The sequence below is a fragment of the Gasterosteus aculeatus genome, chromosome 10 (genome assembly GCF_964276395.1).
Source record: "Gasterosteus aculeatus chromosome 10, fGasAcu3.hap1.1, whole genome shotgun sequence".
Lineage (NCBI taxonomy): Eukaryota > Metazoa > Chordata > Actinopteri > Perciformes > Gasterosteidae > Gasterosteus > Gasterosteus aculeatus.
This window is the reverse complement of record NC_135697.1, coordinates 9,434,075-9,459,899: the sequence shown is the minus strand read 5'-3', so window position 1 is coordinate 9,459,899 and position 25,825 is coordinate 9,434,075. Positions and strand designations below refer to the sequence as shown.

Genomic DNA, 25,825 nt, shown 5'->3' with positions numbered 1-25,825 from the left:
AAACCCGCTCACAACTCACTGACACTTTTTCTGCTGTTGATGCTTGGTCCTCTTCATTAGACCTCGGTCCCGCTGGGAGAACCATCTAAAGTCGCTGTTCCCCATCTTTTCTCCCGGCTCAGACACTGACTGGGGTAATTGGTTGGAATGACTCGGGTGTGTAGGAGACTGACAAGTTACCCGGTTCTGATAATGAGCGAGGCAGAACGCTGCAGAGATTCCGCTTCTGAGGCCACTGGATTGTATTTCTTGTTATTCAGCAGAGGTTTTGCATGCGTGTGGACGTATGCGTGTTTTGTGTGCATTTACGCATGCATGCTTACTGCAGACGTTGCCGTATTTGGCACAGTTGTCTGTCAGTGTGGAATTGTGTTTGCATCTATACGTGTGTGTGTGTGTGTCACTGCCAAGAGACACATCTACAGTAGAGCTTGCGTGACCCCAAGGCTACGCGGTGCTCTCGTTCCGCCGTGCCCTACATTTGTGGCAGCTTAGCTCAACTCGCAGTGTTCCCTGGTACGAGGCAAGACGTGGCACGTTCCAACATGTCGAGTGCTGGAATGTCATCAGTTTCATTAAGTCCAGGGTAATTGTCACTTTTCAGCCAAATCTGTAATGGTTGTTCAAAGCCAGAGATGAACATGAGCAAAAGATGAGTGTGACCTAGAATGAGTTGATGTGAAAGGCTTCAGAGGTTTGCTACTGTGGCAGAACATTTTTTTTTTCCCCTTTATTTCAGCATAAATTACAGGCTTGTGACTCTGAAATCATTGCTGGAGCTTTCAATCAACGGTCTAATTCAGCTAATTCATCCATCCCTGTTGGAGATAAAGATACATTAATTCTGCTGGTTTATTGCTGCGTCTCTCAGTAGCATTTAAAGGAGCCTGCGTTGCAGTCGATGAGCGGATGAACTCTTGTTTCACTCTATCCACATGTGTCCACTACCGCCCTCGGCCCGGTCACGCTGCCTGTGGAAGAGAGTGAACAGTACTGAATGTCAGTGATTTGCTGGGAGTGTGACTGTGTGTTTTGTGCGTAAACTCCAGCAGAAGATGAATCGCAGGTCAAACACACACACACAGAGAGGTCGGGTTGGGAGTCACATGTTTGCATGCGTTTCCCACATCCCTGTGATGATCACGTCTGACGGGTTTTTGTTATACGTCTCTGTGTGAAGAGACTTTACAAGCCCTCGCTATGAGATCTAATTCAGAACCGTTTTTACATCATTGCACACAAATTAAAGAAGCGTAACCTCTTTTTCGGTCGCGTGTTTTTGTGTTGTGTGTGCAGCTGTAACTCGTTCATGGGGAACTCGGCGGTGCAGAAGAAGCCTCAGTCGAAGCCGAAGAAGACCCACCCGGCAGGACACAAGGGGGGCAGCAGCTCCAGGGAGCCGCAGCCCAAAAGACTCGAGGAAGTTTACAACGCACTCAAACAAGGCCTGGAGTGAGTGCGCTGTGTAATCACGCAACGCTCAGTCGAGCAATTAAAATGTCTCCTTTTTCAGTCCATTAACTAATCAAATGATGTTGAAATCATTTCTTTTTACGCTTGAGGGACGTCTTGAGTGTTTCTTTAATATCCCTCGCAGACATTGATAGAGTTCCTTTTTAAATCTGTACTAAACCTGAAGCTTTATCCTTTGTTGTCTCGTAGTGAGTATCTTGAAGTTCATCAGACAGAGCTGGAAAAACTAATGTGTCTGATGAAGGACATGAAGAGAAACTCTCGCCTGGTGAGGAACTGCCGTACAGTATAGAACACATCGCCAGCACTTCAGTCCCACATTACCTACATCTTAAAGGACATTAAGGAAATTAGCCTTTTCTGTACTGTGTACATTTAGCTGAGGCGAGAATGAATTTAGCTTAGCTTAGAATAAAGACTGGAGATGAAGGCTAGAATGGCTCTGTCACTCAAAGTAAGTAGCATCTTGATAGTTTAAGAAATACAACATTTAACTGCTAAATGAAGCGTTCGATGTGCTGATTTATTTATTTGTAACAGAAACTCCTCCTGTTTGCAGAGATGCCATTATGGTCAATAAGCCAATGTAATTACTGTAATTAAATATTCCCTTATGCTTATCAAATAAGTTAAAAAAACAACTGCAGTACGTTCATTTCGTACTTAATTTAACTTAAATTAATACGTAATTTGTTTCATCGTGTATACCCACTTTTGTTATCTTTAAAATGATCATCGATATACGACAACAAGGCTCAACTTAAACATCACATGTGAATGTATTTTTATTTGCTACAATGTAAACTGTCTCACACATAAACAGACACACTGGACAAAGAGTCAAGACTTCCAGAAATACCTTTTTTACTACAGTTGGCTTTACAATTTTTAAGCCGTTTCAGCTCTGCCTCTTAACTTTAACTGTGATTTTGTGTGTCTGTGTGTTTTTTTCTCACTAGGGAGTGCTCTACGATCTTGACAAGGTGGGTTGATGGGGGGAGGGTCTGCTGTAACAAACTGCTCCATGCTTGCCGTGTGCTGAGGGGGGAAATCTTTTGATGTAAAAATAAAAAGGGACGAACGCAGGGGAAAGAACCGCTAGAAGCCGAATAAATGAGGGAAGAAGTTCAGAGCGGAGAAGGGAATAGCTGAAGGGATTTGAGGAATAATGCAGGAAAGATGATTAAAGAGGGAAAAGTGTGGGATTGGACAGGAGGAACGGCATGAGATGGATTAACTAACTGAGACTGAAAGATATCTTCAGTCTCATCATGTCATGTAGTGTGGACACCAATGTGTGCGGCTTTAAACCAGATGTTTGGGGCGCCAGTAAATTGTTGTGCTGTGACTTCCTTTCTGCAGCAAATCAAAACCATCGAAAGATACATGAGACGCCTGGAGTTTCACATGAGCAAGGTAAGAGCTGATTGATATCAGCCAATTCTTAAAATGATACATTACAAATGATTTTGCGTTCTGTTCGAGCTTCCCCCCCGTTTCCCGTCTTTATGCTAAGCTACGCTAAGACAAGCAAGTGCGGGCAGTTGCTTCATCTGATGTCAGTCTTCTTCATCTAGCTTTTATTCATTTTGATAAAGCTGATGATAATAGAATCACCTCCTGCCGGTTTATGTTGGGTCTTTACTGGAGGAAGGATTTTGTGTGTGGGACATTTTCAGCTGTTTGGGTGGTTGCTCTCCAGATAGGGAAACTTTTTGTCCTGCATCCTCTTAAGTCGTGTCCCTAGTTGCCTATTTGGGACACTAATCCCCGGCAAGGTTGCAAACGACATGTTTTGTAGTCCTGTAATAGTGTCCCTCGCTGTGCGTCAAATCAAACGGAACAGCAGGCGATCCGAATACACAAAACAGTGCAGCTCCGAAGGTAATAACGGAGAACAAAGTCTTTGTGGTCCCGAGGGACCAGCTATTGCCATTTCAGGATCACATGTGTCCTGACCGACTTGAAATACTTACCCAGAGATGTCCAAAAGCCAGACAAGACAGAGCAACGTTCTTTGGTCAGATTTGTTGTAATGTTTCTGACTGGGTGAAGGCGGTGAATCTGGGTCGGAGCGGTCGGCAGGCCGCAGCGGGGAGCGATTGTCAGGGAGCTTTTTAACAAGAAGGATGAGAGGAGACAGAGACAGAATGTGATGAGTCATTTGGAAATGGGTGATGTAGTTGTAGAAGCTCGTTGTAGGAAATGTATCTGCCTGAATGCTCCACTCGATAACAAGGAGAAAACACAAACGGACGCAGCGCTTTTCATCTCTTGAGACGTTGTCACAGGATGCAGTTGAAACGAGCGCCTGCTCAAAGCGCTTCTACTTTGCATCCAGCATTACCCTGAAGCTCCTGTGTTCCTTCTGGCTCTGTGCAAAAATAGATTTGAATGCACTTTTAAATATTTGAGGTGATTTTTCTTGTCAGACAAATAAAAAGCCTCTAGAGCGTCAGTATAAAGTAAGCTAAATCTAGCACGGCCTGTGCACTTTCATTCCAAATATGTAGCGGCGCTCCTTTTCCAAACGCTTGTTTTTTCATCGACTCACTGACTGACTGTGCAGATAATCAGCTGGAAATAAAATTGTGTTAACCTAACAACTTTTCGTAATTTCTTATTCGCTTATATTCACTTCCCTGGCGTTACTCTACAACAGACGGTATGACTCCCTGTTTAAGTTAGAAGTCCCACAGTGTAGCAAATGTTCTTTCTTTTCCAGCAGTGTGATGCTCTTAAAAAAAATGCAACTTTAAAGTTTTCTTTGTTGAATGAAAATATTCATTTTAAAGGGATTTTTCTGGCTTGCCATCAACATATTGGGAGCTGTTGAGAGGCAATCAAAGTAATCCCAATCTCTAATCTTGCAACCTTGAGTGAAGAAGAGCAAAATGCATTCTTGATTAATTTACAAAAAAAAAGGTCATGTTGGCTTGTATCCCTTGATCACCCCTGGCTGCCCTGTAAGTGGCTATTGGCTTTATACACACACGTTCTGGATATATCAGCGTGTATGTTGGCCCATGTCGAGCACGTATGATTAAAACTGTACACAGAAAAGAGCGGGTTGCGTACTCTACCTCATCTCAGAACAAGGCCGCAGCTTTGAGCGACTAAGTGTGAATGGTTCCTCAGTGTCTGCTCAGGTGTCCCTCTGTGTGCAGGACAGCAATTATCCGTCAGCAAGGTGTGTGTGTGTGTGTGTGTGTGTGTGTGTGTGTGTGTGTGTGTGTGTGTGTGTGTGTGTGTGTGTGTGTGTGTGTGTGTGTGTGTGTGTGTGTGTGTGTGTGTGTGTGTGTGTGTGTGTGTGTGTGTGTGTGTGTGTGTGTGTCCCACCAACGTGGTCTATTGTTCCTGCACGTGCTGCCTGCAGATGTCTGAGCAGTAATTGGCACACATGGAAAAGCAGGTGGCCAAATACAACCCCGTGTGTGTGGCTAGTTTTAGCAGGGCATCATTAAGGGGATGAGTGAGATTGAAGGTGAGAAGTGCAGCTGCCAGGCTCCTCCTCTTTGTGTCTTAATTGTGTCAAATTCATTCCAGAATGAGTGTAAATACTTTGCATGTGAGTGTATTTTTTATGCTAATTGAAACAGCATGCGCGCGCACACACACACACACACACACACACACATCAACAGACCGACACACACACACACACACACAGACACGCACACTTCGACAGACAGTTCTCCAGAGAGATGGGTCTGTGTGTTTGATGCTGTTTGATGCGGGCCGCCTGTTTTAATCTCCTTAAAATATGTGTGTGTGTGTGTGTGTGTGTGTGTGTGTGTGTGTGTGTCACTATACAGGATAATGGCCATATCTTAAGAGGATTCCTGCTTTATCCTAAATATTCAGTGCTCATATTTAAAATCCCACAGTTTAAAGTCAGATATACAGTCAATACAGAGACAATCCCTCATAAATCCAAATAAAGCTTCACCAAATTTCACTGGGTCTCTGAGCCATTCATGTTTCACTTTCTAAAATGTTCTATTTTTCCTTATAATGTAATTTTAGATCCAAAGGCCATAACCTGAACTAGAAATGCATTGTGCGTTATATGAAATATAACATGTTTTATCTGTCTTCCTGCATTGAGGTTTCTGCCTTGGCTTTGTTTGTGTTTATCCTTTCTGGGGTGAAATGAGCCTGAGGTGTTGCAATATGCTGATGGCCGTCCTCTGGAGCGGCGCTTGGCTGACCTTCACGAGGACGTTTCTGTGAAGGCAGCAAGGGGCTATTGTCACGGGCGACAAAAATGAGCTTAATTAGCTCATAATGATGTGATTACTGATTACCAGCGAACAATGGTGGCAATTCATCAGCCCTAATTTTTGAAGGCGCAATGTTGTCACCGATCATTCATTTCTTTGTAGATGTCCACTCATTCAAGAGTACAATAATGTTTTCTTGACTTAATCAGTTCAAAAGTTCTAAACATATGAAGCGTGTCACCAACAACAAAACATATTCCCTTCCCCCCCCTGTTTTGTTTCAAACAAACACAGCTTAAAGCTATCAATCGATTCCTCTGAATCAGATGAGAGCTGAGAATAACGGTTGTGGTTGGAGGTTATTTTATAGCTGGCTCAGCTCAGCTGCTGCAGCCCCGCCGCATTCACCACATACCACAGACAGACAGACGGGGCCGGGTCCCAGTCAGGGGTGGGGGTGCTGAGGGGGGGCCGGTTGCTTTGAGGTGGAGATGGTGGGTTGGGGATGGGTGTTGTCTGCAGGCATTTGTGCCCAGATAGTGAGGCTATTAGACTACGTCCCCCATCCTAAGGAACACACTTGCGGGTTTATCATACAAAGTGTATGTGCCAAACAACCACAACAACAACAACGTGCGCCGTGTATGTAAACATGGCCACAGTCTGCTCACACAGACATGCTGGCAGTCCATGGCTTAGACACGAAGATGCTCAAAGAAAACACTCAGAGGAGCTGTTGAGATGGCTGCAGCCATGAATGGACCATTTTCTACCACTCCTCCCTAATGAATGCCATGGAGAGTGCAGGACATCAATATTTCAGCACTCGAGTCAGGCAGCTGATCTATTTCCCTTTGAGGCTCACCAGGGGTGTTTTGTTTTGCCCGGCTGATCATATTTTTGTTTGGGACAGCAGGAAATCAGACCGACATGATGACGACTATCTGGACTGGAAGTTGTGGTTTCATGGAGAAATAACTTTGACTCGGCAAATTAAAAAAATATATATTAAATGGATTCCCATAAGATTCACCTCATGATTACCACAGGATGAATATTGCAGATTTTGATGATATCCAGACTAGCACAACCCTAAGATTACAAGATTAAACATTCATTTAAAAACATACTTTATCAAGATGCAACGCAATCTTATTTTCAGGATTTAATTGCAGTTAAATGTCCCGATGGGTTTGATCGGGCTTATGCGGCAAGCTGAAGTCAGGCAGACTTCTCCAGATGAGCTCTAAACGCCGCCTGTTGTTCCCCCGCATTGGGAGTCTTCCACCGGGGTCCTGCAACACATTTACACTGGTACATACCAGCTGTCTCGACTCTTCTACTCCGTTTCTGTCTGGTCTCACCTTGATTACGGTCCTGTTTGAATGTGTCAGCTTTCTTTTCCTATCAAAGTTTCATTGTTTCTCCCTTTTTTGTATTCTCTAACTCCTTTTCCAGAATATGAACATTGTGAAAGAATCTTCTCGCTGACATGTTACGTACTACTTCTAAAGTCCAAAGCTGTGTTAGACATCCTTGAATGAATCCCAGTGAGATGTAAACACATCCAGAATAATTTAGATGACCGTTGTTTTGAGGAGTTTGCCTCCTGCCCAGAGATGTTTTGATGTATAACTTGGGGAGGGTTTCAACTTTAAAGACTCACCCTCTTTCATTACTGCATTTCTCCCACATGTGTGAGAACGGATGAATGTGAAAGTTTGCATGTGTGCGAATGCCTTATTGTCCCTGTGGAACATTTATTAAAGATGGAGGGACTCTCGTCTGCTTCCAGGTGGATGAGCTGTATGAGGCCTTCTGCATCCAGAGCCGTTTGAGGGACGGTGCCAGCCGGATGAAGCAGGCCTTCTCCTCCTCACCCTCCACCAAGGGCACCAAGGAGAGCATCACGGAGGTCAACCGCCGCTATAAGGAGTACACCGAGGTACCGGCACAGAGAATGTTCTTCAGTGTCTGCGGAAGCAAAAAGCTGCACATTCTCATGAGGAATTTTGTAACGCTTATTGATTTATTTATTTTTCCCGATAAAGTAGCTTGGAGCACTTACGCCCTTTTTAAAAATCGATCAAGAAAGTTGCTAAGTCAGCGCCACTAAAAGCACGTCCCTTTTCAACCCCCTCGTCCCTCCGTCCCCCCACCAAAAGCCACTTGCTGACGATCAATGAACGCGCAGGGAGGCAGAAAGCCGTCCAATTACGCTCTGCTGAATTAAAATTTGGCTCATTATAGTAACTCTGAAACGTATAATGTATAAAAATGTAACACTATATAATAAACATTTGCTGCCGGCTGATGGCACCCTTGATATATTTTAGATGACTGCTTACACTGTCATGTATAAATACTGACATGTACAGTCACATTCTTACAAAAATACTTTTAAACCCTAATAACACACACACACACACACACACACACACTTGTCCAGAGGGCTTTCACCAGCCGTCCTGACTCCTCCTCAGTCTAGTGTCTTCGGCTCTCTCTCTCTCAACTTGATTACTATTGTTGGTCTTGTGTCACAAAGGGCTGTTGATGTGATTAGTATCTCTTCTCCAGAACATGAGCGCGTTCGAGAGTGAACTGGAGAATCTGCTCGGGGAGTTTCATATCAAAATGAAAGGTGAGAAAAGTGAACAAGCTCACATCCCATACGTTGATTTCTGAAATAAGGTGATGAACCTAAAAGTAATTATATTCACTACACCACCTACATACTGTTTTGAGCATCATCATTGACTCTGTAGGAAAAGTATTTCTGAATATGGTATTTATGATATTTGATATTGAAATTCATTAAGGTTTGTGTACTGCAATGTTTAATGAGTAAATGGCTACATTGTCTCTCAAAGTTGTTTTTAATCAATATCCTCCCTCTGACAGGTTTGGCGGGCTTTGCTAGGCTTTGTCCTGGAGACCAGTATGAGGTAAGACCTTTAGATGAAATGATGTCTTGTTTTATTGAAAATACTGTTCTGCTGTGAGGCTGTCAAAAGGTTTGCAGCTTACTTATTTCTCCCTGTACGGCCTTCCCTTCCCTCAGATCTTCATGCGGTACGGTCGCCAGCGCTGGAAGTTAAAGGGAAGAATTGAAGTGAACTCCAGACAGAGTTGGGATGGAGACGAGATGATCTTCATGCCTCTCATCACCGACCTCATCAACATCAAGGTACTGAAAGGAATCCAGATAAGCTTTTTTACTTTACAGTAAATCAACAATTATTTTCTTTTCCCTTTTCAGCACGTGTGTACAAAGTTGGTTTTACCCAGATTGGGTGATTATTCTGACAGTTCAGACATATTTAATAACAGCGGATGTAAGAAAATAAGCAACTCATGTCTTGATGTTGGAAGAACCTGGGTAATCTTTTATAATGGATGTTGTCTTTGGCCTGAATTAGGTGACGGAGCTGAAGGGCCTGGCCTCTCACATGCTGGTTGGCAGCGTGATCTGTGAGACCAAGGAGCTGTTTACCGCCATGCCTCAGGTTGTGGCTGTGGACGTCAACGACCTGGGGACCATCAAGCTCAACCTGGAGGTCACGTGGTAGTAAGTTCCCTCTTACACGTTATTCATCGCGGTTGGCAGAATCAGCGTGTTATTTATTTATTGTTATAATCCTATAAGGGGAAATGAGGCCAAATCCAAGATTAGAAAATGTGTGTACAGAAGTTCAGTGCATAATAAGAGTACACAGTAGATGGTGAAATGGATAAAGTCTGAGATTACTTGATGATTTATTTGATTTTTGGGGATTAATCACATTTAATTTCATGCTCATTCCACAAAATTTTAATTTAATTTTCATCGCAGTGAGCATTTTTATTTTCAGTTTATAAAGGGGATAGGAGCTGCATTCTTTCAGTCGGGTATTTCTACAGATTTTTTTTTTTTACAAGTGTGGACCTCATCAGTATGGTACCGTCACACATCTGCAGTAACTAATATTAGTGTGTTGCATTAAATTCAGTCTACATTAGTTGTTGTTTTCTGCCACCTGGTGGTGAAACATGATTGTTACAAGTTGTGGAACTCAACGAAGCAAAATAATCCGCTGTCACAAAACCAAATGAATGAGATCATAAGGACAGTACATGTAAATGGGCATAGACGAATCCTAATAAGTCATGTTTCGTCCCCCGTTTAAGCCCCTTCGATGTCGAGGACCTGACTTTGTCGTCCGGTAACTTGAGCAAAGCCACAGCACTCCAGAGACGAGTGTCCGTCTACAGCCAGGGCACGCCGGAGACGCCCACTTTCCAGGACACTTCCTTCTTTGTGAGTCCAACAGACAAACCTCCTTTTAGATCAATAAGTGTGGTGGGAAACAGTCACGTTTGTTTAGCCGAGAACAAATTAGAAAAACCTGAACTCTTGTAGGATAATAAGACAGCCAATTGTGTGCAAGAGATGCCCTTTGTCTTTTACACTCCCATAGTGCCAGCACACTAACCTGTCTACGCCCTGTGCAAGCCTTATCACAGTCCCATGGTACACATTTTTTCTGTTGATGCATCGTGCTTATGTGAGCAGCGCCAATGCTACGCCTAAACTAACCCTCCCCATTTCCCTGCTACCCTCCTCTCCTTTGCATCACCACCTTACCCACACTCTGTCCCGCTACATGTTTACCCATCCCTCTTGCATCTCCCTCCCCTGCCCTCACTCAAATATCCAACACCTTGTCCCATTTGCTTGCGTGCATTTGTGTGAAGAAGTGGCGGCAATATCCCGTGCAGCGCCAGCGCCTCTCCTTCCTGCACATGCTCCGAGACACCCTGCTAGAGAAGTTAAGGCTCAGTCGCTCGTTTGGTGACCTGGCCTCGCTCCGGCCAAGGCCCAAATCCAGTCTGGAGGTCTATGTGAGTGTGTTGCGTCCCCTCGATCCTAACCTGACTGTGTGTGCCCCCCCCACCCCCTACCTCGGGACAGAATGGGGATGTAGTGTGTTCCTCTGCTGGTGTGGACCACTTGCACTTGTCCTTTTCTGTGAGCTGCAGAATGCAATATGTGGCTCTTTGCATGTGTATGCACAGGCTTTTTTGGTGGTTGTCTTCTTGGAGTTAACTTACTTTGATTCTATCTTGGTTGACCGGATCTGGTCATAAGAATTTATAAATAGTAGCGGTGAATGTTTCACTGCTACAACCGTATGTGGGCCATCTCTTTTTCCAAGAGCTTTCTCTTTCAATGATTTTAAGCTTACTCTTATCTCTTGGTATCTATAATTAAAAATAGTTTATATGCCAATATTCTGACTAATCCTGAAAGTACTGCAGGACAGATGTGCTAAGAGACTGAGATCCTCTTTGATCTTCCATTGTTTTGTTACACATATTTACTGCTCCATCCTTTCTTTCAGTCCACTCTACCAGATGATGTCTTTGACAACGGGGGCTGCGGCGTGGCAGAGTGTAAACGTCTCTCCTTCACCTTTTCGGACACCTCTGGTTCCATGCCCAGCCCCGCACCGAGCTCCCACTCCGCAGGCCCGTCCAACCCCGAGATCACAGTCACCCCTCCAGAAATGGACCAGTCACCTACACAAATCCTCCCAACAAGGGAGGACTCCATCGCTGAGGAGCATTTAGAGGAAGAAGAGGAGGAGGAGGAGGAGGACGACGAGGACGAAGACGAGGACGAAGAGGAAGAGGAGGAGGACGAAGAAGATGGGGAGACGGGTAGCAGAGGGAGCAGGGGCACAAGTGGCAGCCTCGCCAGCGATGAAGCTGAGGTGGCAGAGGACTCTGAGTGGGAGCGCACAGAGTCCCAGCGAAATTCCCTCTTCGGTTCAGCCGCCCCGTCCCTCTGCTCTGACGTCCACCTGTCCGCAGTGGCTCCAGAGGATGTTTTCTTGGACCACGCTGACGAACTGAAACCCGTCGAGCTGGACGCGGAGGAGGCGGGCAGCCTGACCAGGCAACTCGTGAAGAGGCTGACTTCTTTGGACGTCGCGCCGCCGAGCGGGAGCTCCACGGATGGGGGAGGGAGTCTGAGCTGGACGGGAGAGGGGAGCAGGGCTTTCCTGGAGAGCAGCATGGAGGAGGCCATCCACAGCTTGTTGATGAGGCTGGAGTCTCTGAATCACCGCTGCCGAGAGCTGCAGGACCTGGAGCAGGAAGTGATGCGACTAGAAGACCTGCTCAAGGTACCCAAACCTTTTCTTTGTCAGTCTAATTCATACCTGCACAAGATGTTGTATGGGAAAAAACCGACACAAATTACTTTCAGTGAATATTACTATTCAGTTATTTTTACTTTGATCTTAGTCCACATTTATTACTAATTACATGACACAACCATTACGTCTAAAAATAAAGTGGCATGCAACAAAAACAAAGATTTGATTTGGGTAATCTAAATGGGTCATCTTGTAACACACTGCAAATGACCTTCCACTACACGTGGGGCTTTTATTTTGAAGAGCCTTCTTCTGTAGAGAATCCGTATAATTACAAAATACCTACTCACTGATGGCAATTAAAAAGGTCAGTATATGAGTGCTTTAGTTACCATGATGGACGTTGACGTTAAGAATCTGCTGACCCACCATCCCCCTCCCTTTACAGTGTCGTCTGCCGGGTCACAGGAGCAGGTCCTCCAGCCTCAGTCTGACAGTAGAGAGCGCCCTGGAGAGTTTCGACTTCCTCAACACCTCTGACTTTGATGACGAGGATACTGGAGACGATAACGCCGTTCTCAGTACCCCCCCACAAAGGTCTCCGCTGTTTGATACAGATGGAGAAAGGATCGGGTGAGTGCGAGACGTCCTCATGAAAGTATTGTACAGGAAATCTGTCCTGTCAATTTATCATGTACGGTGGATCCCTGTTGGTTACTCGGGATATGTCCCCCTCAGTAGCCAGCACCCAGAAGCCAGAGGACACCTGAGCGAAGCCCTGACGGAGGACACCGGCGTGGGCAACAGCGTGGCAGGAAGCCCCCTGCCGCTCACCACTGGGAACGAGAACCTGGACGTGGCCATCGTCATCCACCTGCAGTACTGTAATCACCTCATACAGGTGGGGCTCCCAATGTTGGAGCGTGAACGGTAAATGAATAGTCATAGTTAACAACCGTTTATTGCAGCAGGCCCTTTGGTTCTTTTCTTTTTAATGACAGTTGCTGACCGGTGGGGTCGGTCAATGGCAGCGTCGCAGTCTTCTCCTCAAACTCTCCGGTCAGACTCAGCTGTTGGAAGAGCTGGCAGAGCTCAGTGTGGATAAACTGGGAACAATTACGACTTCTGCAGATGGTAGGTCCCGACAAGGGAAACCCAGTTTGCTTTATGCATGTGGTAGTTTATGTTGACCGTGCAACAACCCAACAACAACAAAGTCTTGCAACATTTTTGTCCTTTTCTTTCAAAGTTCTCCCGGGCCTCGCGGAGCGCCCACAGCTCATGACTCTGTGGTCGGAGTGCAGCGGGTCTGCAGGACTTTTCCACACCACACTGGACCGAGTGTTCACGCACATGAACCACCGCTACGCAGCCGTGCTGCAGGAGAGGCACCCGCGCAGCGCTGACACAGGTTGGATCTTTATTGACGTTTAACAATAAACTAAAGTTGGTGTTTTAATGCAACTATATTTCCAGTTCAATCAAAACAACGTTTTCTGACTCGAGCTCTCTCCCTGCTCTCTCCAGTGATTGGTGTCGTTGTGAGCGAGATGGTGGACAGGAGCTATCTGGTGGCGGCGCACGTCCTGGGACGGCTCACCGCCACTGAGCTGTCCCAGGACGTCCTGACCGTGTTTCAGTTCCACAGCTACGTCTTAGAGCATGAAGTACTGGACATGGAGACACACCTCCTACACCTGGCCAGAGAAGGTGAGGAAGAGCACTGATCAAAACCACAATTGGCACTCTACATGCTATGCGTTGTTTAAACCTCTTGCTTGCGTCCATGTCCCCCTCAGAGATGTTTGCAGAGGCTCTGTGCAGTCAGGATTATTCTCGGTGCCTAGCAGAGCTGGAAGAGGTTCCCGTCTCCTCCTTGTGGCCTAGAAACGGCACCCTGAGGGCCCTGGCCTCCCTGCTCACCGCCGAGCACCCTCAGGTCAACAAGGCCGCAGCCGACTACCTCTCTTCTGCGTCACACAGCCGCTTCAGGATCAGAGTGAGTAGTGTGTTCGACGGACAGGGGGGGGCGATGGGAGGCAAAACAGCGTTTTTAAACAGCGTTGACGGATGCCACGAGCCACGTTGTGAATGTTTGTGTGGGTTTCCACAGGCGGTGGAGTGCTACACACACGCGCTGTCAGAGGCCGGAGTCCAGAGCCAGAGGGCGGCTTGTTCGGCGCTCAGCTGTCTGCAGGTCGGTGGCCAATGACGTCATCTACAGCTGTGATATTGTGACGATTTGGAGCTGGTTTAGGTCTCAATTTGGGTCAATTGAAAGAGAAAGCTAAAATAAGGCTTCAGTTTGAGTTGAGCGGTGTCGTCCAGAAGCACGGCCTACGTTTTACATAGAGGTCTTCTATTAAGATTGTGTTCAAGGCAGGGTGAGAATTTAAGGTCACATTTATTTTATTTTATTTTGAGTGGTATACTATGGCAGTTAACTAAAAAGAGGAAATAATTCCAGAGCAGCCTGTTGTTTTTTTGTTGTCTTTGTACTTTGTCAAGTGATCGCTTCACAGAGCCTTTCTGTCTGTCTTTAGGCAGTAGAGAGCATCAAGGCGGTGGTTGCACTGTGTGATTCAGCCGATGAAGAGCTTCGCCATGTTGCCATAGAAACCCTGCTTACATTTGGTAAGGATCATATCTACAGAAGAACTGATTGTCTAGTATTATCAATGTCATATCATAATCATCTTTCATTTTCATGTGGTTTGTATCTGCTGGGGAATAAATTTAACTACAAAATATGAATGTCGGGAGATTTATAGAGCTGCTTGATTATTTAGCCAATACAGTTTTTATGTGTAATTTAACATACCAGTTTTTTCATTTTCGAAATATTGTGCTAGTCTTTTACAGCAGTGTATTGTGACACTTCTAGGCAGTATACCATAGTAAGTCATAATAAACAAAGGTAATAGTGTAATATGTATTAAAAAAACACCATCAATTATAAAAATATAAATGTGATGGGATCCGCGCAGTACGATACAAAGACAAGTTTATTTTCCTCAGACTTGTGCTCAATTTAAAGAGGTGAGTGTTTACAGATGACCCTTTTGTCCGTGGCAGGTGAGGAGGGGCGGCTGGCCTACGAGCAGCTGGACACGGTGCCCGGGGAAATCCTCCGCCTCGGCGCGCGGCGGGGAACTGCTGTCACCACTGCCTTCTGAGCCACCGCCACCAGAAACCTCTCAGCCCCGCCCCCTCACACGGCGACACCCAACACTGCACACCTTCACACGGCCGTCAATGACTGATCACTTTATTGATCCGCTTTTCTGCACCGACTCATGGAGCTCCGCATTAGATCACCGTTCTCTTACCGCACTGCCTCCTCGTAGGAACTAACACCAAACCAACCGCAGAAGACACAAGCTACACTCTTCCCCCGAGACACCTTCACACTCCTTGATTCACCGTCACTCACTCAGAAACTTCTACGCTTCAAACCTTCCTCTCCCTGCTTCCTGAGCCAGGCAGACCGGACATACTGAGAGCACAAATCTGACTGCACACAAAAGCCACTGGAAGGTCAGGACAAGCCGCTGCAACCCAACCCAATTCACTCATTGATTAATCGTCACCTTGATTGTTACGGAGACCGTTGTGTCATGCAATATACTAACTATGATCTTTGTATAATCACTGTCTACAATTACAAATGTTTTCTGGCGCTTTTGAAGGATTTGCACTGTTTGCGAGGCATGTAATGTGGCATATTTTACACCGCCTGTGTAATATGTGTGCTTGTATTCAAGATATATTTTTAAGTTTTCTAATACGTTCCATTTTGAGTTTCAGGGATTCTTGTACAATTGGAAGTGTTATGAGACAGGGAGGACCAATAATACGTTGAGAATGTCATTCAAGGAGGTTTTAAAGCCGAACTTTAACAGCAGTTTGACCTCAGCTGTCCGTTATTCGGAGGAAAAGAAAAACCTGAAAGGCAGATCTTAAGCGGGTCAGCACACTGCCCACGTATCCCTCGCCGTTTAACAGTCTTCTCATACATGCAGTTCAACAAGTGCAATTTTTCTGCACAAATGTGATCCTTATGCACCGAGACATTAGAAGACAAGTGGTAAAGTCATTTGAGCCTTGATACGGTCGAGCAGGCAGGTTTCCACAAATACACTCTCGTTGATTTTTTTTTTTTTTAATTATTTTTTAAGTCCAGGGCAATAGATTTGGTTTAAGATTGTGATCCAATTCACTTTACAGAGAGAATACTTTAGGCTGAGTGAAAGCGTCATTTTCGCTAACTGCTCATTAATACAGTATGTGAGCTAGTGGCAGGATTGCAAATTTTTGCTTCTTTTTTTTATGAGAAGCTGCCGAATGAGGTTTTATTTCGCTCCATCAACTGTGGTGTGGGAAAACTGACCCGATATCAGCGGATATTCTTTTTCTCATTGTAAATGTACTACTGAGTCTTGTGCCAGAGCACAATGACAAAACTCATGTTTGTTGACACATGTTATTTATTGTTTACTTGGAATTCTGGTATTATTTGGAGTTATACTGTAATAGTGCAGATGACCTGTAAATGAGATGTATATTTGTTCTATTTCGGATGAATTCTATTATTGGAAATATTATTTATCGTTTAAAAAGACGTCCATAACATCATACTGCAAATTCTTATGTTTAATTTTAATTGTTTATTTTGAAGGAGATTAGATTATTTTGGAAGATTACAATATCATTACTGTTAAATCTTACATATATTTCCTAAAAGGTATTAGACATAATGGGACATTATTTATTAGAAATGTTACTTTATTACTTCAACCAAAGGCTTTTTTTAATTTGACTAATTCATAACGGAGTGTATTTTCAAAACGTTTGCATTTCGGCCAGAATGACTTTTATTGCAAAGCACAAAATAGGACAAACCCATAATCTATGAATTGTTATTCGGTTATAACTGCACAATCCAAAAGCCATATCGATTAAAAGCAAGTAATATTTTTGACATTTTTGTTTTGTAATATCTGTAAATGTATGAAGTTCTTACTAAAAGCTAGCTCTTTTTTTCTAAGCAACCTTTTGCAAAACATGCTCTGTATTTCATCCACAATGTGAATAGCATTATAGTATTTTGGTAAAGTATATAATTCATCCACTCATTGTTTGAAATTTTTGAGTGAGCGTATATTCTTTACAAGTCTTAAGTTGATTCATTGGCTGTTCAATTCCAAGTAGTCAATGTGCGCAACTCATTTATAGTTGCAGTACCTTGCAACAAAATTGATCAATTTTGTACACTGCCTGGCCATAAGAAAAGTTGCCACCTGGATTTAACTGAGCAAATAAGTACATGCCCCCTATTTGATAATTACTGTATGGGCTCAGCGAACTACCTGACCAGCTTATTCCATCGGGCTCAAATTGTGAAAGACGGGAGCATGAGACAATTTCCACACATGGATTGGCCACCAGACCTTAAGCCTATTGAGAATCTATGGGATGCGCTGGAGAAGGTTTACGCAGTGGTCAGACTATCAATACAAGATCTTTGAAATGAATATTGCCACAGCAAACGCATGCTGTAATCAAAGCTAAAGGCGGTCCAACCAAATATTAGTGTGACTGGCCAGGCAGCAAGTCCAATCAAGATGCAATAAAATGTATTTTTGGGCTTTCAAAAACTGACTTTAATGCATACTAAAGTACATTATATTCCAATTTCAGATATCTAAAGCAATAGTAAGTTTATTTCCATGAAACCAAGACTTGAGACCAACCTGCAGTTGTGAACTATGGGCCATTAAGTGAATTGTAAATGTGTACTAGTACAGTCTTAAATATTGCCCTTGTAATAGGTTTCCTGCACCTGTAAGAACTTTGGTTCGCTTACTTCTTGACAGACAAGTCTGTTTATTATAAACCAGTAAGGAGCAAAGCCAGATGCAATGTTTTTTTAAAAGCATTTATTTTAAATTAGGCTTTATGTACAAAATTGAGCGACATTGCACAATATTAAGTAAACAAAATCACTATAGGGCCGTGTGGTCAGACACATCTTGCATGTAGTATTTCTTTCCTCCGTCTCATAGTAGGAAAAGTGCAGCTTCAGTCACATGGTCCTCATCACCCCCAATAAGATTCAAACCATCAAGATGAATGAGGGGCTTCGGGTGAGACATGCTGCCAGTCAATTCCTCATAAAACAAACTAGTCACATTTGCCTCCTTAATGGCTTAGGACTAAGCAGCCAGTCATTTGACAGATTACACCTGAGCTTTTCCTCCTAAAAAAACTTCTGCTTTGCAAAATGACTGAGTTTGTTCTGAACACATCACCTAAAAAAATTTTTTTTAAAAAAACCTGTTAAAAGCTTTAAAAAAAAAAAAAAGTACATAAATTACTGTCGAGCTAATGCGGTCACATGGATGACCACTTGCTGCCAGGGAAACAAATCCTGACCTGTATGGAAAAAAAGGCCAAAGTCCCATTACAACCCAAAATTGTGTCAGTTAATCCCGTTCTGAGGGTCCAGCCTGTTCGTCGTCCAAATCACACTGACTGTAATCAGAGTCGTCTTCCTCGCTCTGTCCTGCCTCATTAAGGTCATCGTGCTCTTCCTCCCCATCCTCTTCCACGTCAAGCGCAATCTCCCTCAATTCCTCCAGATTCTCTGGGCTCGCCCCAGTCAGCCTCTGAAATGTAAAATATATAAAGTTATTATGGCCACAAAACGTCTCCAGCATATTGGACAATAAATTGTGCCTACCTCGATCATATCAGCCATGTATTGTACATGCTGCGCCAGCTCCTGTAGCTCGCCATTCTCACACTTTAGCCGTGTTATCTGGTCATCTTTAGCTTCAATGTCTTTGTGCAACTGGTTAAAGAATAAAAATAACGCATTTTGCTTGAAAAGGAAAAAAGCCGAAACATGACAGAATGCATTTTACAAACAATACGGACAAATAAACTCTTCAATGAGGGCGTTTAGGTGCAGGGTTACTTGAAAACTACGTGCCAGCTCGACTGAAGCCAGCCACCGTTGGGACCACAAGGGCGTGGGAACAATTCAGGGGCCTGCTAAACATTAGCCATTTCTTAGCGATTAACTCACCTTCTCGTTCTCCTGTAAAACATTGTACAATGCTTTCTGACGCTCGTCTGCGATCACTTTCCAGTAGGCGGCAGGAGGAGTTTCTACAACAGATGGAAATATTGCTCAAAATAGAGAACATTTTGGGGGGGGGGGTTCCATATATTCATATGTAATGCAATGATAATCATGCCTACCTACGACCATCAGCTGATATGCATCATTGGACATGTCATTTGACAGACATGGAGTTTCATCAGTTTGTGTAGCCTTGACTTCTACCTTCACCCTCTTTGGGCCTCTAGTGTATTCTGCATTACATTGTTTCCTTTTGGGAACAACCTTTCCTGCCTAAAGAGAAGGGAGAAAAAAAAAGGTTCAAGCTAGAAGCCTTTAAAATGTTGAAACCAACTTAAAGCCGCAACAGACATAGTTTAGTGGAACAATTTTAGTCAAGCATGAAAATACCAACGGCAACAAGTCACTACATACCTGAGCTGACCGTCCCAACGCTTTGTTGCCTGCCGATTGTTGGAGGACCTGCAGGGTTGGCCTCGGGCATCCCATTGCATTTTGAGATGTGAAAAGTCTCTGAAGAGGAAAACACAAAAACCGTTAGCAGTCTACTCTGCAAGCTAAATGCCACACATGCTTAACGCAACACTTTACAATAACAATTCCCAGATGCATTTTGGGAAACTCCCACAGGAAATTAACATGACCATAGGACAGACTAAATGAGAGGAGTGTGTTGCAACGCTGCTGCCGCCGCCCAGAACAGGGTGCAGAATCAGCTGTGGGAAAGTTAGAGCAGGTGCACTGGGAACCGCAAGGTTGGTGGTTCAAGTCCCGGCTGCCCCATGTCTCAAGTCGAAGTGTCCCTGAGCAAGACACCTAACCCCTAATTGCTCCCCAGGGATAGTAGCTCCATCGTTTCGGTCTCTGGCCAGCAAATACTGGCTGTCCGGTGTGAGGCAGCTGGAGGCACCTCACAAAAAGGACACGATAACGTTCCATCGCGATAACCCCCCCCCCCCCCCCCCCCCCGTGAACAACACGGTCATGTTAGAATGACACACGTACAACAGAAACACATCCGGTCTACTTCGCTCACCTTCACGTTCTCATTAGACCTCTGGTGGCTGGGCTTCAGCTTCCCACTGAAACTCATTTTCTTTCAAAGGGCCTGGTGGGGAAGCGTAGAGGAAGTTTACACTAAAACCCGCTTACGAGAGGAACAGGATCAAAATAAGAATGACACGGCGAGCTGTATATCCCAACGTTAAAAAATCAACATTTGTGGGATAAAATGCTGATTGTAATGTTAATTTAACAGCGTTATTTGTTAAGACCATCGAGTCTAAAGCCGTTCACAAGAGTATCGTTAACTAAAGTTACCCTACACGTGTCGGCTCGTCGTCAGGAAAACGTAGTAAAGGTTATTTAAAAAGTGGACCTACGACTATTTAAAAGAGTGCAACTAAAGGCTATCACAGCGGCGGCTAACGCTAACAGTAGTTACGCAGACTGTATGCGGGGACGGTTCAACACATTAATCAATGATGAGTAATCAATGGCTTCTAATCATGACTTGATTAGCTTACCGTCGGTGAGACAAACTCGTGGTTTTGGCGCCTAGCAGCAGACTGGTTGTTTGTCCAGGAGCCCGCGTCACAGGCTTAAATACACCCACTCGGTCACGTGATAACGACGCGGGGCACATGGGAGATTTTCGTGTTTTTTTTCTCCTCTCGCGGTCACGTGTCAAAACACGTCACATCTTCGTAGTTGACTCTGCAGCCATTTTGGGGAGGCTGTCGTCGAGCTTGAGTGTGCCGTTACAAGCTGCCCAAAAAAAACACACAAAGAAAACCGAGCGGACAAACGTTGGACGACACGCCGTTAAATATGGGCCCGCCGGGAGACAGACCACGCCACATGTCGACTGAAAGAACGGAGGATTTCAGCTGGATTGTCGATTTATCTTGACATGGCATGCGGCAGGGCGAGTCGGCGGTTGTGACGACTGAAGGAAGAAAAAAAAGAGCGAAAGAAAACAAGCGCTGCAAACAACTCGAAACTTCAGACGTAGAAAGGGGCAGATGTGGTTTGACTGACGCGCGTCGCGGCCTTCACGGGTAGTCGCTGGTTCCTCATTAATTCCCTTTGCTGATTTTGCTGTCGATTTTAAGTTGTCGACCAAGACGCGACTGAAGCTAACCGCGCCTAGCCGAGATGCCTCGCACGAGCAAAACCAGCTAAGTCGGTCGCCCGTGACGGTCTCCCGACTCTCTCCGCACTGGCAGTCGCGTTGAACCTGGCGAGAAAATGTAAACGCGTAGAAAGATGACCGTACGCTAGCCAGCCAGCCGCAGGTGGGCCTCAATTAAGCCAATCCGTCAGAAGATAAGATGTAGCTTTATCGTCGGTTCACTACTAGTTAGTGTCGGAAGTGACTGCCTAGGTTAGCTTGCTAGCTCGCCCTAGCTAGTGTGCTAAAAATACGCCCACGTCATGACTACCGGCGGTGGCAGCGCCGCGGGCCGCGGGCCGAATGGGTGGCAGTGAAAAAGTCAAGGAAATGTCAAGGTACTTTGGCAGTAGTCTTCGATGTTACCCGGCGCCACTATCTCCCGGCATCTGTATTTAACAGCCATGTTCGTCCGTCTCCCCGATCCGTCTTTAACACGCCGTGTCTACGGATAAACAAACACACAAAACGACAGCAATGGAGGAGGGACTCTGAAATGACCCAAATAATACGATATTTGTCGACTTGCTAGTCTCTGTAGTCCTCACTTTCACTAGGAAAACTCTATGGTCGGTATGGGTTTTTACAGTAGGAGACGTTTCTGTTGATTTCAGTACAATTCTCAGTATAAAAGACACATTTGAGTTGCTCTTTTCTTTCAGACTGTTAATCCCTTATCGATGGAAGGTTGAAAAATGCTCATGTAGCTTAAAAAGCATGTCTTAAAACATGGATTTCTGAACAAGTAATAAGGATATGTAGTCTTAGATTGTCGACCAATTCCCTCCTAAGCACTGCCCTTTTACAATAAACAAAAATGATTTAGAATTGTTTTATGATTTGTCAAACTTCTCAGTTGGTAGTGGGTATCTGAGATCTAGCCTAGAGTTGTTTGATGCGTGGTTTCTGCAAAGGGTAGCCGCCTCCATCCTTTATCCAACGTATACATACTAAAGTACAGAGTTTTGCCAAAATATTCTGCACAAGAGAAGATCGTACCATCAAAATCTGACCATGGGGGACCCAACTTCACGAAGAAATCACACAAGAAATCGACTTCGCGCTCAACTTCGGAAGAAAAGGGAATCTTTGGCTGATCAGTTTGACTTCAAGATTTACATAGCCTTTGTTTTCAAAGAAAAGGTTTGTCAGTAACTGGATATGATCTTCATTCTAGCCGCTCATTATTTTCTCCATCTTTTTGATCATTGCACAATTATACATCCCGTTCGGACTTGATCCCTTTGGATTCCCGTGACAAAATTTATTATCTTCTAACTTGAGTTTGTTCTTGTGTACATTCATTGCAGAAGAAGAAGTCTGCACTTTTTGAGGTAGCTGAAGTGGTGCCAGTGATGACCAACAACTATGAAGAAAACATCCTACGAGGTGTGCGAGATTCCAGCTACTCTCTCGAGAGTTCATTAGAACTCCTGCAAAAAGATGTCGTGCAACTGCACGCCCCCCGATACCAGTCAATGCGAAGGGTAAGTCGGTGGGTGCATTGTCATAAGATGGGGATTGCTGGAAACAGACACTTCTGTTGTGTTTTACATTCTCTTCTCTTTATCACAGGATGTGATCGGCTGCACACAGGAGATGGACTTCATCCTTTGGCCACGCAACGATATTGAGAAGATTGTCTGTCTGCTGTTCTCCAGATGGAAGGGGGCCGATGATGAACCGTTTAGGCCTGTTCAGGTCAGACCATGGCACCGTGGCAGATCATTCGGGCTGTAACTGTTTGATGACTGCGGCTATTTTTGCGTGTAATTGTTAATTACAGTTAAACATGAAAATACGCTTTGTTATAATAACCTGATTTTCACATTTGAGACATTTTTATTTATTCAAATTAAATAATTAGCTGAATTAATTTGGCTCTTGAATCACCCTGCTATAAGTCTGTGAGACCAAATGTACTTATTGGCTCACAAGACTTTCCTCTGATTTACAGGCCAGGTTCGAATTTCATCATGGAGACTACGAGAAGCAGTGTTTGCATGCTTTGGGTCGTAAAGACAAGGCTGGAATGGTCATGAATAACCCAACTCAGTCTGTATTTCTCTTTATGGATAGACAGCACTTACAGGTGAGTCAGTCGACACATTCTAATGCTACTGATTTTCTACTGACTTTAACCCGAGACAGCGTCCTAACATTTGACTGCAACTGTTCTCTATCCACCTCTTCCAGACTCCTAAAACCAAGGCCACAGTGTTCAAGTTGTGCAGCCTCTGCCTATACTTGCCTCAGGACCAGCTGACCTGCTGGGGTGTGGGAGACATCGAGGATCACCTCCGCCCGTACATGCCTGATTAAGGCTTCCTGCATTAAACAGCCACACAGGAAAAAGCCCTTTCCCTCCTTCCTGCCTAAGCCTTCAGAAGCAAATTGATGTACTCATCTCCATTCATTTCCTGTTAAAAGATTTGAACTTGTGCTTGGATCTCTCCCGTTTTTGTTACCTACCCATTACCTACCCTCCCTGACCGAGGCTGATTCAGTTCCCATCCCTGTCTTTTTTTTTCCCCTCATGCTCCCAATGTTCTTTTCTCTTTCTGCTTTTTTTGGATTGGTTTCCCCCCTTTTTTTCTTTTACTCCCTCTCCACCCCTGCTTACTCACTCATACATTTTTGTTCATTTGAACCTGCACGAACATTGATTTTGAGTGGTTGGTTGTTCTCTTGGAGCTGCACTATCAACAGCACCGGTCATTGAAGGAACTCTTTATGTTGCATCAAAACAGGAACAAACAATACACAGGTCTTCGCGGTGGTTTTAAGATGGACGTGTTTAATAACCTTGTGGTCATAAAGGATTGTTCAAGCGTGTTTGTAATGTCGATGGGGTTTCTAGAACAACTTGACAAGATCTTTTGACCAAGGACAGGTGTGAAAAGGTGTTTAAACACCTGTATAAGCAGAGAAAACAAGATGAACAATATTTGTCTAATCATATGGTGTAGGTATTGCTTCTTTACAACCGCCTTAGTTCTTTTTTTTTGCTGGACTTAAAAAAAAAAATGTTTTGGTGTCATCTGCTTTCCTCCAAGAAATGCTAGGCAGGTCTTTGCTAAAATCTGGAGTGGCTTGAAAGGCTTTGTACACCAAGTTGAGAAGCGTTGGTTAGATGTTGGAGGTCATTGTCACCGTTCAAGCACCATTCATTTAAGCTACTGAAATCTGTTATGTTTTTGTTTGAGATGTCGGGTGGTGAAAAACTGAACTGGTGACACTTAATGTTTAACTTGCTTAACAAAGTTGCTAAAGCGAATCGATTTGTTTTATTTGACTTATTAAATTGATAATTTGCTGACATGCTCAAATTAAAATTGGCTTCGCTTGTCAAAGAATGCTAACTATAGTAAATATAATTTTGCTCCTTGTTGATTTAGTGTGTTCACTTAAAAGGATAATAGGCGTGTAACTTCTGGGTTTTTCTGTTGATTCTCAAATCAATACTGCTGAGCATATCCCAATACAATGCAAATTCTGAAAGCATAACTCTTGTCTTTTTATTACATTTGCACGAAATGGTACCATTGATACAGTAGTCACAGAATTTACTTCCGTAAAGCCATTCATTTCCTTGTAACTTCTTTACATAAATACAACAGCGGTAGAAGGATTCATTTAGTGTACCTGGACTTCACCACGGTCTGTGTTTGAGAACTATTTCCCCTACTTTCTTGTTTCAACAGCTCACGCGATGTGTGATTTACAGACAGGCAAATAGAGGAGACTGCTTAGCCGCTGCCAAGGTGTTTAGTGTGTCTGCCTTGTGCTATGAGCTTCCCCGTGGCCTTGTTGGTGAGGTCTACAGTGGCAAACGCCAGCGTCCGTCCCTGCTTCAGAACCTGGGCGGTGATGAGTACGTCCTCTCCCATCTTGGCAGCATTCACATATCTGCAAAACAAATCGACATTTGTACTTTATGAAGCTGATCTTGAACGATCTACATTTTCTTCACCTGAGAGCTCACATGTCAATTCATATGTCACAGGTTCATCTACAGCTAATTCCTTTACGGTTTACGGTGATGAGCTTTTCAATGTTGACCGTGTTGCTGGGCTCACGTTATGTTCATGTCCACGCTGACCCCCGGCGCTCCCCTCTCCGTGTACATGATGGCCATGGTGGATATGACATCGACCAGAGTGGCTGTCAACCCGCCGTGCAGCGTCCCTCCCCGGTTGGTGTGCTCCTCCTCCACCCGCATTTCACACACCACCTTGCCTGGAGTGGCAGACAAGACGTCCACCTGGGAGGGGGGGGGCATACGTGGCTACCTGTCAACAGTGCACCTGTGTGACGTCCCGGCCGGGCAACCGAGCGGTGCCGCGATGCTCACGGTCACAGAAATAAATGTTAAATGCGTCGAAAAGTGTTTCAGAATGTGAAAGCCTTACCTTTCTCAGGACTTTGTCGAAGCCTTGGTGATCTACCATCGCTTTCATGATTTGTTTTAACGAGTTTAAAGACAGTGAAACCATATTTAAGGATAACTGCGGTCAATGTCAGAGAAACTTCCGTTTACCTCGGACTTCACACCGGAAGCAGTTCCGCTCCATAAATCGTCCGGGGGAAGTTTAAAGCTAATCGGCTAACGTTAGCTAAATTGTATTGAGATCCATTGGTTGTCCTCCTCATTGTAAACGATATATTG

General features: G+C 44.4%; 4 protein-coding genes across 13 annotated transcripts in view; 2 read left to right on the top strand and 2 right to left on the bottom strand.

Annotated features, from left to right (window-relative positions):
* The window catches only part of ripor2 (RHO family interacting cell polarization regulator 2), a 43,847-nt gene extending 26,880 nt beyond the window's left edge, over positions 1-16,967 (top strand). For 2 of the 9 annotated variants that reach the window (XM_040189713.2, XM_078081567.1), the window contains exons 3-23: positions 1,297-1,452; positions 1,663-1,741; positions 2,433-2,456; positions 2,836-2,889; positions 7,492-7,641; positions 8,274-8,337; positions 8,598-8,641; positions 8,758-8,883; positions 9,116-9,264; positions 9,864-9,993; positions 10,434-10,577; positions 11,078-11,863; positions 12,285-12,469; positions 12,575-12,737; positions 12,838-12,970; positions 13,086-13,247; positions 13,364-13,546; positions 13,636-13,835; positions 13,950-14,033; positions 14,380-14,470; positions 14,912-16,967. In XM_040189713.2, coding sequence (XP_040045647.2) covers positions 1,297-1,452; positions 1,663-1,741; positions 2,433-2,456; positions 2,836-2,889; positions 7,492-7,641; positions 8,274-8,337; positions 8,598-8,641; positions 8,758-8,883; positions 9,116-9,264; positions 9,864-9,993; positions 10,434-10,577; positions 11,078-11,863; positions 12,285-12,469; positions 12,575-12,737; positions 12,838-12,970; positions 13,086-13,247; positions 13,364-13,546; positions 13,636-13,835; positions 13,950-14,033; positions 14,380-14,470; positions 14,912-15,012 — 3,208 coding nt within the window. In that variant the 3' untranslated portion in view covers positions 15,013-16,967. Of the gene's footprint in view, positions 1-1,296; positions 1,453-1,662; positions 1,742-2,432; positions 2,457-2,835; positions 2,890-7,491; positions 7,642-8,273; positions 8,338-8,597; positions 8,642-8,757; positions 8,884-9,115; positions 9,265-9,863; positions 9,994-10,430; positions 10,578-11,077; positions 11,864-12,284; positions 12,470-12,574; positions 12,738-12,837; positions 12,971-13,085; positions 13,248-13,363; positions 13,547-13,635; positions 13,836-13,949; positions 14,034-14,379; positions 14,471-14,911 lie in introns of all 9 variants that reach the window. The other 7 variants (XM_040189711.2, XM_040189715.2, XM_078081569.1 and 4 more) reach the window with 4 other exon arrangements.
* Positions 16,968-17,475: 508 nt separating this feature from the next.
* On the bottom strand, positions 17,476-21,435 carry gmnn (geminin DNA replication inhibitor). The gene is made up of 7 exons (XM_040189740.2): positions 20,510-21,435; positions 20,020-20,091; positions 19,398-19,496; positions 19,103-19,256; positions 18,927-19,009; positions 18,579-18,689; positions 17,476-18,504 (listed from the first exon to the last, which is right to left on the bottom strand). The coding sequence occupies exons 2-7, from the start codon at positions 20,074-20,076 to the stop codon at positions 18,322-18,324; spliced, it is 687 nt and encodes a 228-aa protein (XP_040045674.2). The 5' UTR covers positions 20,077-20,091; positions 20,510-21,435; the 3' UTR covers positions 17,476-18,321.
* c10h6orf62 (chromosome 10 C6orf62 homolog) lies at positions 20,597-24,663 on the top strand. Its single transcript, XM_040189739.2, has 5 exons — positions 20,597-22,299; positions 22,467-22,643; positions 22,732-22,857; positions 23,114-23,248; positions 23,353-24,663. The coding sequence occupies exons 1-5, from the start codon at positions 22,171-22,173 to the stop codon at positions 23,476-23,478; spliced, it is 693 nt and encodes a 230-aa protein (XP_040045673.1). The 5' UTR covers positions 20,597-22,170; the 3' UTR covers positions 23,479-24,663.
* On the bottom strand, positions 24,650-25,731 carry acot13 (acyl-CoA thioesterase 13). 2 transcript variants are annotated; one of them, XM_040189742.2, is made up of 3 exons: positions 25,569-25,731; positions 25,236-25,420; positions 24,650-25,065 (listed from the first exon to the last, which is right to left on the bottom strand). In XM_040189742.2, exons 1-3 carry the CDS (start codon positions 25,650-25,652, stop codon positions 24,906-24,908), a joined length of 429 nt encoding a protein of 142 aa, XP_040045676.1. In that variant the 5' UTR covers positions 25,653-25,731; the 3' UTR covers positions 24,650-24,905. The 2 variants fall into 2 exon arrangements, with proteins under 2 accessions (XP_040045676.1, XP_040045677.2); XM_040189743.2 differs by having other exon boundaries at positions 25,236-25,448; positions 25,569-25,723.
* Positions 25,732-25,825: the final 94 nt, after the last annotated feature.